Source organism: Eulemur rufifrons, chromosome 28, assembly GCF_041146395.1.
Source record: "Eulemur rufifrons isolate Redbay chromosome 28, OSU_ERuf_1, whole genome shotgun sequence".
In the NCBI taxonomy this organism is placed as follows: Eukaryota; Metazoa; Chordata; class Mammalia; order Primates; family Lemuridae; genus Eulemur; species Eulemur rufifrons.
Window position 1 is genome coordinate 56,060,985 of NC_091010.1, and position 14,042 is coordinate 56,075,026.

Sequence of the window (14,042 nt, forward strand, 5' to 3'; positions counted from 1 at the left end):
TCACAAGATCTCTGGGACTGGAGCTTCTTCCTCGGTAAATTCGGGGAGTGCAATAGTGAAGCCTTTCTTGCCTTTCAACCAGAAAGTCGTTTGCTCTCCTTTGCCCTGTGGGAGGCAAAGGCAGGCGCTGAGGAAACGCAGGGTGGGACAGCGGAGCAGCGTTCACGAGGGAAGGGTCTCCTAACAGACGGAATCCCAGGATGTCCTCGGCTCTGCTGATAAGCCCGGCGGGCAGTCAGCAACAGCCTAGGGGCCAGGACCCGCGGAGGCCACAGCTTGTTGCAAAGAAAATCTTTAAGAAATAATAAAATCTATTGAACCCTTAGCATGAGTTGGGCACCAGGTGAAGCACCTCGCGTACATGTCCACCTTCACTCGTCACATCCGCCCTTCCAGGGCAGTATGATCACCATTCCCGTTTGCACACAACAAAACCGAGCCCCCGAATCAGACAGCAGGTGAGTGGCAGGACAGGATTCCAAGCTGGACCTGCCCTGCTGCCTTCTAGAAAAGTCTTCCTCTTACCTGAAGCCTGTTGGCTGGACACGGTGGGCCTGGGGCAGGCTCGGCAGATGGGGGAGCTGGTGCCACTGGCTTCCCCTTTGCTCCCACCCAACACCAGAGTCACAGTAAGCACCCACCACTCCCACCGCGAACGTGTCCCCTCCGCCCGCCCGGGCAAGGGCGCTCCAAAGGGGAAAACGAGAATGCGCCGTGGCGAATTTCAATGACAGACCCAGGCCGGGATGAAGGAAAAGGGAAGGAATTTTTTAATGTATAGAGGTGAGGTTCTAGTACCTCCAAGGCCAACCTACGAACTTCCTCCCCTCTACCTGGGCACCTTAGACTCAGGTGAGGGGACACAGAGGAAAGGGGACATTATAATTCCTGGGCTTGTATTGCTGCTGCTTTGTGTGAGGAACTGGGCTGGGGTGTTTGAGAGGAAGCCAGGCGACCATTTGTGACAGAGACAGGGGGCATCCCATAAGGGGGTGGTCCAGGTGGGACTAAGGTGTTCTCTGTCTGAGGTTCCATGTTTGACTATTTGAGGGAACTGAAGGAAGAAGACTGGCAGTCACAGGAGCCTCCAGAGAGACATTTGAGGTCTCTCTGCATCACTCTATGGAGACACATCCCACCAACTCCCTCGACTTCCCTATCAGAGACCCAAACGGGGCAGGGCTAGGTGGGGCGCCCTGGGGCGCAGCTGGCCCCGTCTTACCTTGACTGGAATGGTGCCTCTCTTTTGCAAATCGTACCCTCCCGATGCCAGCAGGGCGCCTGCAGTGCTCTGAGAGACCTGGATCCGGAGAGCTGCCATAAACCAGTCAATGCCTCGTTATAAACTCGTCAGTGGGGTGGGGCTTCTCTGGAGAGGGAACCTATCCTGCGGGACTTCTCACTAAGCAAGACACAGACAACTTCTCCAAAGTCGGGGACACTTAGGCTCAGACCCCCTGGCCTTATGGCATTGCTGAGACACTGTTCAGTGCTGCTCAAACCGTAGTGTGTTCAGTCTAGAAACAGGAGGGAGAACTGATTCAGTGTGCGAGTTGGTAATTCCCATGAATGGAAGTTCACTGGGCTTCCTGGGCCAGTACCAGACCTGGGACATATTACTGAAAATGTAGTTTGTAACCAGAAACAAAACTAGAATCAGGTTTGGATCCTATATAACCGACTCCACCTTTAACAATGTATTCTAAAAACCTTTACTTAGAAGAGAGAAAAAGTTAAATCTGAGAGACGTTTAAATCTGCATTTGAGACTTGGTTAACTTAGACAACGAAGTAATCAGAGGGAAAAAATTTGTGTGTGTGCTTTTATATATTGTGGGAAATTTACAAACTCAAAATAATATTAACCTCAACTCTTTGAAACTTAAATCACTGTAACTCTTTTTTACATGTCTTGACTGGTAAATGGCATAAATGTGTCTAGCGATAGTCAATGTGATAAAATTTCTACAAAGCAAAAAAATGTGATGTTCCCTGGAGTTGCTGGCTGTAGATTTCTTCTGTATCACCAAGAATATACTCTACATCAGGGATGGGCAAATTACCACCCACGGGCCAAATCCAGACCACTGCTTATGTTTACAAATAAAAATTTATTGGAACACAGCCATGCCCATTCATTTATATATAGTCTATAGTTGCTTTCAAGCTACAATCGAAGAGTTAAGTAGTTGTGACAGAGACTCTCTGGCCCCTGACACCTAAAATAGTTACTGTCTGGCCCTGCACGGAGAAGGTTTTCTGACTCTAGCTCTTCATTTAAATGATCGTATTACATGTGTGTGTGGCTGTTTAGAACAGACAGCCTCGGAAGGAGGAAGCCAGGTGTATTTACACAGCGAGCACAGTGAAGCCCCGTCTACAAAGCTTGTGATCGGTGTTGCCTGAAGTGGATAATGATCTTATTCTCCAGATGGAAAACTGTAGACAGAATGCAAATGCGTCTTCTAAAAATATCCCCCGGTTAAAGATAGGGGACTGGAGGGACAGCAGTATTGTGTCTCCGAAGTACTGACAACGATACCCACGCAAACTGCTGCTCTCCATTCTGGATGCCACGTTCACAGTGTCCCCAAACAGACAGTATCTGGGCATGGTGATGCCCACCACGCCAGCCACCACAGGACCTGAGGAACGGAGAAGCGAAGGGCATAACCAGTCTGCACGTCCCAAGGTGGGACACCACGATGCACATCAAGTCAATAAATACAGTTCAACGAATATTTCTTAAGTGTCCTCTTGGGGCAAAGCATGGCAATATGTCTTAGGGTTCACAAAGAGGCAACCTATATAACCCACAGACTCCTGGTGGAAAGCGACGTGATCAATAAATGACCGTGTTATTTATTCATGAACTCGAGCTGTAAACAAAGCCAAAAGCAGCAGGAATATGGGAGTAATTACTTCTGATTGGGGCTCAGGTTTTATTTTAGTTGAGCCTTGAAGGAGAGGTAGGAGCAAGACTGCCTAAGTCATTTGTGGGGACTGGTGCAAAATGAAAATAGGGGACCCTTTGTTCAAAGATTATAAAGAATTTCAAGACAGTGACAGAAGAGCATTAAACCATGTGTGGGCTTCTTCTGCACAGATCACATGCCCCTGAGTTGACAAACACAGAACATGCCAAAGGGCACTTGACACAGAGGCGTGGAGGGAAAGTAGCCCCTTACAGTGGCCCTGGTTTGGGGTCTCCTCTGTATTCTTGGTTCAACACCTTGGAGCTGTTGCATGTCCTTGTTGTTACCAGGCAACCTAGCTAACTGGAATGACACATGTAGAAACAATTCAATCTTTTGTTCCCCCCGAAGATGTTACCATTCAACATCCGGGTTCCTAGAAGCCTTGGACCTAGGACTCGAACCCAGAACTACCTGTCGCCATACCTGGACCATACGGCCACCTGCCATCAGTTCCATCTACCTGTGTGGAGGCCAATCCGGAGCTTGAGCTTCTCCTTGGGCATGTGCCCAATCTGAAAGTGGATGGTGGCACTGAGGAAGTGCAGGGACATGGTGGCAATCTCATCCACATGCTGGGTTCCATTGCGGATGGGAAGTCCACTGGCCACCATGTATGCATCTCCAATGGTCTCGACCTGAAAATAAAGCAACAAAGTGACCTTTGTTTTCCAAGAGGGAAGCCAAGAGTGGGGGTGGGGTCAGAGACCAAGGTCCCTCATTTGTCCCCAGCCTTGACTCCCATACGTTGAGACACCATACTCCCTGACCTCCATCCCATGCAAGTCCCAGCATTTCCTCCACTCCCTGCCCTTGTCCTGGTTTTCCTGCAAAGCCTTCCTTCCCTGAGGCCTCCTCCCCACAGTCCCTGCTTCCTCCTCCCAAGTCCCACAGTGGTGGTGACTGTATTTCCCCAGCCCAAGCTCAGAGGCAGCCAGACAGGGAGCAGTGTACTGATGGGGCAAATCTTGAAGGATCCGTTGGATCCATCAAATGGAATCCATCATACTCAACGTGAAATGTCCTTACCCTGCACAGGGGCTCTTACATACATTTATACAGATGTATGCACTGGACATTATACAAAATGTATCTGTTCATACATATGTATATAAACGTATGTGTCTGCCTGATCTGTCCTCTTCTCCCCCAATCCTCCTAATAAAATCACCTTTTAGATCCTTCATTCACAATACAGAAATAAATGACAAGGAGAAGCTTAAAGTTACAGCCCTTTCTGGACATATTTGCATTTTAGCAGAATCCAGAGATGACATGGTAAAAGTGAAATTTCAGGCAGTAGCTGGGCAGTAAAACACCTATCTCCTGGTTACCCCAAAATTACACAAAGTCAACTAGTTGACAGGTCTAGCCTGCTTATAGGCTACCTCTCCCCACCATGAGAACTTCCTTTAGAAATACAAACTTGTTTTAATATTAGCTCAAGCAAAACATAACGGAGAAGGTAACACTAGGAGGAAAATCACAGAAGACACCCTCATAAGCAGGGCAGGTTCCAGTTTTGTTGGGTGTATGTGATCTTCTTTTAAAGGTTATCCATACCAATCTTTTTTTTCACCCTCGAACAGAGACATCATTTGTGGGGAACACTGCGGATAACCATTGAGGACGTGTCATTGTGTCACCAAGATATGACCACACTGTCCCCCAAATCTCACTGGACCCTGGGACCACAGGCAGAGGCAGAGCCTTGAGATTGTGGTCAGAGCTGGTACATCGTGGCCGACCCCCAGGAATATGTGAGCACAGGCACACAGAACTGTCCCTGCAGTCATGATCCGACCCCATCTGAAGAGTCAGAAAACACACAAAGCAGCCATCATCACCACCACTTGAATGAACCCAGATTTTGCTCGTTTTGCTCTCCTCCCCACCAAAAATTATCTTTTACTCTAGGCGACCATATTCATATACCTCCCAGACGGGCACCAGGCAGGTAAGTGTTGCTGTCTCCCCTTTAGCCACGAGCCTGATAGTTTAACCTTGGGAGTCTATCTTTATCCTAAGTTGCTAAAGATGGTGCTAACAGAAGTGAGACCCACACAAGATCCAAAGACAACCCCTAAAGGAGAGTAAATATGAGCCTCTCTGACTCTGAAGGAAATATATTCAGGAGGGAAGGGGAGGAATTAGCAATTAGAAGGTCAATGCCTCTTTCAGGGAAGTGTTTACTGAGAGATAAAATAATGGAAGGAAACAGGGGGAAAGACTGGTGATTCTTGACAAATACGTACATCTGTGACTAATCAAGACCTTTTCCAAGAAAAAAAACAGGAATAAAATATTGAGTTTCTGCCACGAAGTGACACGGACTGAAATAGAGCCTTCTTCCTGGCTGACGTCTGGGGTCAGTCCAGTCCTCAATCATGCCCCCAAGACAGCCGACGAGCGACATGTGTGCCTTGCCAGCCAGCAGCCGTGCGTCTCACCTTGTACACATCATACGCCGTAATGATGTGATCGAACAAGCTGTACAGGTCATTGAGGAGCTTGACAACTTGCAAGGGGGAGCTGAGAGAACACAGTTTTGTGAATCCAACGATGTCAGAGAAAAAGATTGTCACGGACTCAAAATGTTCTGGTTCCACGGACCTTCCAGCTATGAGCTGTTCTCCAATGAAGCTGAAACCAAGGAAGGAATCATTTTGAAGAGGATCTTATTCATCTCATCTCCTACAGACCCCTGCAAAGTCGCCCTCGTAGGTCCTTCTGCTTCAATGGCTAGGTTTTTGGTTAACAAAACCCACCATCTAGAGGAATTCTTTTGACATCCATTTCTCCACCTCCATTTTCTCTGAAGAGATCTTTTATTATAATTGGCGGGTATAAATTGGGGCAGGCAACAACAGAGAAGCAAGTCACATAAATGCCTTTACAAAAAGGATTTTCTCCCTGTATATATTGGTTATAGAGTTTGACTGTAAAATTGTGATCTGCAGATGTTGAAGCAAATGTAATCATTCACCAATCCATAGATCAATATTTTTATTTCAGTCAACAAATCTCACATTCAAAATTCCTGCGTCTGTTTCTTTGGTCAAGACATGCAAGAAATGCACAGGAATTTTAACAGCAAATGCTTCCTCAAAGTGTTTAGAAAGTGCACAGGTGAAAACAACGCCAAAAAGGAAACGATTTTTTAATGTGCAGTCATGGGTACATACCGCACCATGCAAAGGTTTTGCACGTACAGTCTGAAATACTGCGGAGTTAGCAACTGGTAGGACTCATGGAACTAGAGCGCCATCTAGTGGCCTCTTTCCTGTTGCTGTATCCACTGCCTTCCAGGTAAAAGACCTACTTTTATTCCCATTGCATTCAGAGGGGTTTGCCTCTATCTCCCTTTACAGTGTACCAAATTACACACAACATGCTGGACCCCTTTCTGAAGGACATGGCATCCTCTTAGGAAAAGAACCATGGAATAATTCCTCCATCTTGAGCCACTGCCTGGATTTCTTTGTCAAGGGCCCCAGACCTTTGTAATACCTGGGCAACATTGTGGACAGAAACTTCTCCACCTTCCTCTTCTCTGCCATCAGCTGGCTGGTCCTCTCCGCCACCACTTCCTCCAGGCGATTGGCGTACACTTCCAGCTTGCTCACCATGCTGTCCAGTATGCTCACGTGGCTTGAAAAGAACATAAACATTAACACCTTCTTCCAAGAACCTTAGGGCCACAGTGGAACACAACTTCCAGGTACACATTCCAAGAAACCATTTCTCGCCCTTAAGGTTTCCTACGGCAGCGTTGCCAATGGACAGCAGGGCAATGACAATGGCAATGAGGCCACGTGGCAGGACAGAGCCTGCCCTTCACCAGCTCTGGGAGCTTCAGCTGCACCCTTCATTTCTCCGAGCCTCCGTTTACTCATCCAGAAAGTGGGACTAATAATACAGAGCTCACAGGGTTGTGCTGAGGATTTGGGGGAGATAACGTGTGCAAAGTGTCCAGGGCTGTGTCTGGCACCCGCAGGCACTCAACAAATGGTGGCCTTAATGGCCCTTCCCCCACCTCCCAATAGTCTCCATCCCACTGAAAATGCAGATTTGCGGAAGAGTCATTCTTTTCTATTCAGATTGTCCGATGTAAGGGGCACTTCTAGATCCTGTAGGCTTTTTGTTTTAGAAGGGCCTTCAGAGAACCCATTTATATTCCTCATCTTTCAGATGAGGAGGCTGAGACTCACATAGGAAAATAGACTGGACCATATTTTCTGAGTAAAAAGTCAGGACATATCAACCAACCGAGATGTACCATTATGCTAATTAGCTTGATTTACGTCCCACAAAGTGTATACCAAAGCATCACATTGTACATCCTAAATATAAATAATTTTTCACTTTTAAAAATAATGTTAAAAAGTTTTAAATTTTTCAGAACTATAATACAGTGATCTGGAAAATGCAGAATACAGGGTAATTTTGTTAAGAATGCATAGCCAAGTGGCCAAATTAGGAGTAGACACCTGACTCCCAGCCCGGGGAATCTTTCTACCAACACAAGCTACCTCTAACATGGTGATGTCTTCATATATTCAATGTGCCAAAAGATGGTATAATTAACTAGTGTGAGGGAAGCTACCCTTGAGAAAATTGTCTGAAATGCATGCATAATTTAAATTATACCTACTCTAAGGGTAGTAAATAATTTTTAATCCCCCAATCCAATCCCAGTTTGTTAGTCATGACCCTGGGAATGCTGATTGAAATAGATTCTCAGGCCATGCCAGAACTCCCTGGGAATAAGGCCTTGATTGATTAGTGATTTCTAGAATGGACAAAGAAGACAGTAGAATCATAACATCGAATACATTTTTGTAATCTGTATGAAATAAAGGGGGCATTTCACATTTTGCTTTAACCAGCACATAGCACAAGGCTTTGCATGTGGCAGGCATTGAGTATATGGTGAATGAATGAATGAATGAATGAAGGAATGGAGGAATGAAGGGAGTGAGTGACATAGAACCAATCACAGCCATATAATTTTAAAATTCCAATGATTAAATGACTAAGAGAAAATGTCTGTTGCACGTCTAACTCACCCCTTGGGACTGGCTTCTTGTAGAGTCTTCTTGACAGACAGGAAAGTGGGCCTTTTCTCTGGAGACTCATCCCAACATGCCGCCACCATGAGCAGGATCTTTTCATTGCCTTTCTCCTCACACAGCGAAGGTCGCAGTGGAACTGACGCCCTGGAGTCTTTGATTCGGTTGATGATTTCTGAAATTCATTTTGGGTTGAGAAAGCCAAATGTCTGAGCTTTGCACCACTTAGTACAGTCACTTTAAGCAGTAATTGTGCTCTTAAGTTTATAAACTAAGTCATAGAACAGATTGGAATTCCAGAGAAATCTGGATATTTTGATAAAAATACTCTGATTCTCCTGGAAAATGAAGAATTCTAGTGTACAACATAGAGGCACCCTCCTAATTTATCTGTTTTTAAATTAAGGTTTTAGAACAGAACGTTTCTTGAGATAACACATACCTCCATATGATTTCAAGAATGTATAAGCATTTGGTGTTGCAAATTCCCCAAAGAATGCTCTATGCAATTTTGCATTCCATATAATACATTAGAGAAAAGCTATTTTAACAAATAATGAATGTTACCATCATGTTCTGCTTCTCTGTCCAATTTTGTAAACCTATTTTCTTTCATTTCCTTATTGGCTTCTACTGATATTCTTTAAGATTCTGCTTAACCAGATGTTATAAAAGAAATATTGAGAATAATACATCCGTGTTTTGGTATAAAAATATTGTGGGTACAACAACATGGATGAGTCTTAAACGCATATTACTAAGTTACAGAGGCCAATCTGAAAAAGCTACATACTGTTTGATTCTGTTTATGTGACACTCTGGAAAAGGCAAAATTATAGAGACAGAAAATAGATCAGAGATTGCCAAGAGTTTGGCAAACATTTCAAAGCCAACCCACACAACAAAAGCCAACTAACTCTCCCCCTTTACCAGCTGGTGCCTCGTGGAGGTCGTCAAAGGGCCCGTGGTCCGGGTGCTGGATCAGCTCCCGCATCAGGATGGCAAAGCTGTAAACGTCTCCCTTTGGGGTGCCCGACCGCGGCACCTCTGGGAGCCGCAACAGCTCCGGGGCCGTCCAGTAGAGCTCTGCAAAGCAATGGGATGTCCACATGAAGCGAGGCACTGCTGGGTGAAACAGGAAAGGCCACCCCTTCATCCTTAGGGGGGCACGGGAGGAGGGAAAGAATCCAGCCCTGAGCCGTCAGCCCTGAGGGCGTCGGGCCAAGGGCAGATTGGGGTCTGCGTGGGAATATGGAGAAAACCGCCGGGAAGGACGTGCCCTAACGTATATACCGCTGGTTCACGCATAACCGTGGAATTACAGATGGTTTTCATTTCGTTTTTTCTTTCCTGCATTGCCTATATTTTTAAGGATAACTCACTGAAGTATGATTTATACAATATAAAATTAACCATTTTAAAGTGAACAATTCAGTGGCACTTAGCACATTCACAATGTCGTGCAACCACCACTTCCATCTAGTTCCAAAATATTTCCTTCCGTCACTCCAAAGGAAAACCCTGACCCATGGAGCAGCTTCTCCCTGTTCTCCCCACGTTAGCCCCCAGCAACCGCCAACCTGCATCTGTCTCTATGGTTCTATCTATTCTGGGTATTTTATGTATCTACTTTTTTTGTTTGCAGTGAGATCTATAGGATTATATCATTATGGGTTATAATCATTAAAAGAAAATCTATATATGTTAAAGGATAGAGAACTAGGAGTGGCTACTAGCAGGTCTTCAAAGTTTCTCCCCTGTCTTTTCTATAAAAGACACCATCGAAATACATGGTATAGAAACCTCCCCAGATTCCCATGGAAAAGCTGCTGGCGACATGCTGATCCCACAGAGAGGGCGTCGGGGCTGGGAATATTGGGCTGAACATGAGGAGGTGATACTCAAAGGCATTCAAGTAACTTTGGACAAGTTGGAAAGATCAGCGAGCCCCAATTTGCTTACATGTAAAAGAGGGTTGGATTTGAGGCAGTGGATCTTGTCTTGACACGCACCCCAGAATCACTTCGGAGCATTTCAAAAACAACACTGGCTGGTGCAGTGACTCATGCCTGTAATCCCAGCACTTTGGGAGGTTGAGGCAGGAGGATCCCTTGAGGCCAGGAGTTTAAGACCAACCTGGACAACACAGTGAGACCCCATCTCTACAAAAAAATTTTTAAATCAGCTGGGTATGGTGGTGCACACCTGTGGTCCCAGCTACTCAGGAGGCTGAGGTGGGGGAATCACTTCAGCACGGGCAACAGAGCAACATCCTGTCTCAATAAAAAAATAAATAAAATGATATTTGATGTCCAGACCCCATCTTCAATCTTCAGATATTCTGGTTCAACTGATATGGTAGGGAAGGGACCCAGCCACCTAGAAGACAGAGAACTATGGAATTGGGTTATCTCTGAAGTGCCTGGCAGATCTCACGTTCTATGCGGAGAACGTAGGAGCAGTGCAGGAGGGCACACAGAGGACTAAAGGGAGGGCAATGGTTGCTGCAGGTTGCCCAGCTCAACCAGTCTCCTACCCAGACATCACCCTGTGAGCTCCAGAGGAAGACCCACCTGTGGGTACCTGGGCAAGTGAGCATCGGGGAGCACAGATGGGGCAAGGAACCCCTGACCCCCCTGCCTACCGCTACTGGGTACAAGATCTGCTGTTGGCTACCTGAGAGGTCAGCAGTTTTCTCATCGAATGTTCTGTATGTCTGGCCGTACTTGAGTTCCCACAGCCCAAATCCTGTCAGCTTCACCTGCATCTGACCGTCCACCAGGCAGTTGGAAGGCTTCAGGTTGCCATGGGACCCCAGCGGGCTCCTGTGGAGGAACAGCATGCCCTGCAAGGGTGACAATGAGCAGATGAGGCAGACCAGGTGCCAGTGACATGGTTGGCAGGAACCAAGGCAGAGAGACGGACGGACAGAAACACAGACCCAGGGCAGGGCATGTGCCCATCTCTGTGTTCATGTGTCCAAGAGCCACCAGTACAGCCCCTTATCCAGGGAGTCAACCTGGGCAGGGACACTCAAAATGGAGAAAACTATTATTTCCAGCTCCTCACTGTAGAGCCAAGAAGGCAAGGCCAGCTTAAAATAAATACATCCTGATGTTCAGGTTCCTGAGTTCAAATCCCAGCTCTACCACTTTGCACAGGGCGAGTTACTCTATGCTCGTAAGCCTCATTCTTCTCACCAAAATGGAAGTGACAAAATGCCTACCCATGGTGTGGTTGTGGAGATTAAATGTAATAATGCAAGTGAAACACCAGGCATAGTGCATGACACAAAGTAAAGAGCCAATGTAAGTTATAATGAAAAAATTACATAACTATGATACATGCGTAAATATGGTGGAAAATATCAATGATATAGAAACAGCACTATGTAATTAAGAAGACTATTTTATTACCTACATACTACAAATGATACGCTATTACATGCATTTAAGGGTCCTGTTTGAGCCCTTCTCAGGCAAAATGAGGAACGCTGCAGACTTCTTATGGCATCCACTGTGTTCTCAGGGGTTTGTAGTATTATTATTTATGAAGAGGGCAGAAAGAACTAGAGCCAGAAGACATGCGTTCAAGTCTGGACTTCATTACTCAGTCTCTTCAAGCAAGTCACTTCCCCTCACTGGGCCTCAATTTTCCCATCTGTGAAATGGGACTGCCTAGACTCCTGCTGCTTGGAGGACGGCCTGGGCCCAGCAGCGTTAGCTGGGAGCTTGGCAGAAATGCAGGGTCTTGGGCCTCACCCCAGACCTACTGGATCACAGTGCACATTTTAACAGGAGTCCCACGTGATTCTTGTCACAGTCTGACAAGACCTGTCCTGGCCAGTTGTTCTCAGCCCTAGATGCACAGGAAGGGGCCTTAGGAACTCTCCTCCCCAGCTCCATTTAGGGTCTAGTAATTAGATTCTCTTTGAGATCAAAATTCTACCCGAAAATGTAAATACTCTGCTCTTTCCTGATCGGGAAAGCCTATCGGCCATTCCAACTTTTGTATAAAATACTTTCCTGTCTCCCTATTTATTAATATTATAATCAGGAAAGAAGAAAAGAATGGAAAATCTGATTGAAGTGGTAGTTTTTTAGAGCTAGAAACCCTTTGTTGAAGGGGGCCAGAATTTTCAGGAAAAGTTACAGTTCAGTTTCATCCGAGGTGTAGAACAACTCAAAAACACTATCATATTGACTCTTTAAATAAGTCGATGCTATACTCACATTGACTATGTCATATGCAAATGAGAGTCTGAATATCCAATCCATTTCATGGTCTGAGTTTCCCAAAACATCCTGAAAAACACAGTTATTCCAAATATCACCAGTGACTCAACCTGAAACACAGTGAGCTTCATGCATTGAACAGATTTGATTCCAATATATCTGATATTTTAAACCAGAACCAATACACTGTGAGGCAAAAAAAACATTAAACCTAGTAACTATAAATCTTCCCAGGAGATACCATAACCTGGCTCAATATTGAGAAAGTAAGCAGTTGGAGTTTTACGAACACTCCCTCATTCCTGACATAAAGCTGTTATTGGTCACATACCATGGGTAGGAGGAGCACAGGAACACAGTTCAAGGATAGCCATAATATTGCAGGAGAAGAAACCAAGCTCAGATGATTTCCACCCATAACAAAGGAAACCAGACGCTTGGCAACTCCACTGCTAATGTGATCCCTAGCAGGTAGCCCAACAAAGTAATTCAGGTCTTGCAATTAGATCAGAGAGAAATTGTCCTTGCATGAACAGGAGAAAGCACTGATAAGGTCCTTTATTGGATTAGCTGTCGCTAATCAAACCCGAGGTAAGAGGGACTATTTTGCTTACCTTAAGACTTCCTTTTTTGCAATACTGGGTGACAATGCAGATGTTAGGTGGTTCCGTACAAATACCAAAGAAGTGAACAATGTTCTCGTGCCTTAATTCACACATCTGGAAATAATAATGGTCACAGTAGCTCACGTATAGAGTGTATCTTTGTGCCAGGGACTGTGCTATGTACTTCACATATTTTTAGTTAATTCTTACACAAACCTTGTGAGACGCAAACGATTACCACTTTCATTTTACAGATGAGGGAACTGATGCTCAAAAGGTACCGTAATTTGTCGAAGATCATATAACTTCTAAGTGGCAGAGCTGGGAGGTGAACCTAGGAAGTCTTCTTCCAGCAAGTAAACCAGAGGAATGATCAAAGTCTAACCTTGGCCATGGGGCTAAACTAAACCATGTCACAGCGATAGACTTAGTCCTGCTTCCCTGCTTATGGCTGTCTACACCAGTGTGTGGGCCACAACAGGCCATAGATACGGAGCAAGAAGTCAGATCCCATGAACCTGACTCCCTCAAGACCAGGTTCAAGGTAGGGAAGCAACAGAAGATGAAGGGCCAGGAAGAATTAAGGAGAAAAAGCAGAGGTTGGAGGGATCCCAGGTTTCAGGTGCCTGGGTCTGAGCTCCAAAGCCTGGGCTTGTGGGGGGAGGCAGAGGCAGGACAAGTTAAGGAAGCTCCCACCCACCATTGCACCTTGGGAACAGGGAGCTGGCAGAGCAGGGGCAGACAGCAGCACTGCTTTGTCTCCTCCCAGGGCAGGGGCCTTACCAGCCGGATTTCCTGTAGCACAGTCGGCTTCTTAACCCAGGCTTCTGCTTGGTCACCGACATAGCGGATGGCCACGTGGTTTCCCTGGAATCAGAGGCAAAGTGGAATGTTCTTAACCTAGCATGATCCAGGAAAAGCTCCAGGCTAGGAAGGGGAGCAGGAAGACTGGCAAGAAATCCCCCTATGAGAGGGATCAAGGCGGCACTGTGCTACATCCAGGCCCTGAGCTAGCTGCTTCACAAGATCTCAGCCCTGCAAGGTAGGCATGATTAGTGCATTTCCAGATGGGCTCACTGAGGTTGGGTGACTTCTCCACGGTTGCACAGTTATAGGTAGCACAGACAGAATTCAAAAGAGTGACTCCAAGACAATA

The 14,042-nt window shown here is 45.9% G+C and overlaps 1 protein-coding gene across 1 annotated transcript in view; it reads right to left on the reverse strand.

The window, feature by feature from the left end:
• Positions 1 to 14,042, reverse strand: part of LOC138376151 (guanylate cyclase 2G-like) — a 30,016-nt gene continuing 15,974 nt past the window's right edge. The window contains exons 10-21 of the mRNA XM_069460179.1: positions 13,670 to 13,753; positions 12,896 to 13,000; positions 12,279 to 12,350; positions 10,723 to 10,891; positions 8,977 to 9,132; positions 8,044 to 8,221; positions 6,485 to 6,625; positions 5,425 to 5,617; positions 3,438 to 3,612; positions 2,546 to 2,644; positions 1,223 to 1,314; positions 1 to 105 (exon numbers count right to left, since the gene is read on the reverse strand). Of these exons, the coding sequence (XP_069316280.1) occupies positions 1 to 105; positions 1,223 to 1,314; positions 2,546 to 2,644; positions 3,438 to 3,612; positions 5,425 to 5,617; positions 6,485 to 6,625; positions 8,044 to 8,221; positions 8,977 to 9,132; positions 10,723 to 10,891; positions 12,279 to 12,350; positions 12,896 to 13,000; positions 13,670 to 13,753 (1,569 nt within the window). The remainder of the gene's footprint in view (positions 106 to 1,222; positions 1,315 to 2,545; positions 2,645 to 3,437; positions 3,613 to 5,424; positions 5,618 to 6,484; positions 6,626 to 8,043; positions 8,222 to 8,976; positions 9,133 to 10,722; positions 10,892 to 12,278; positions 12,351 to 12,895; positions 13,001 to 13,669; positions 13,754 to 14,042) is intronic.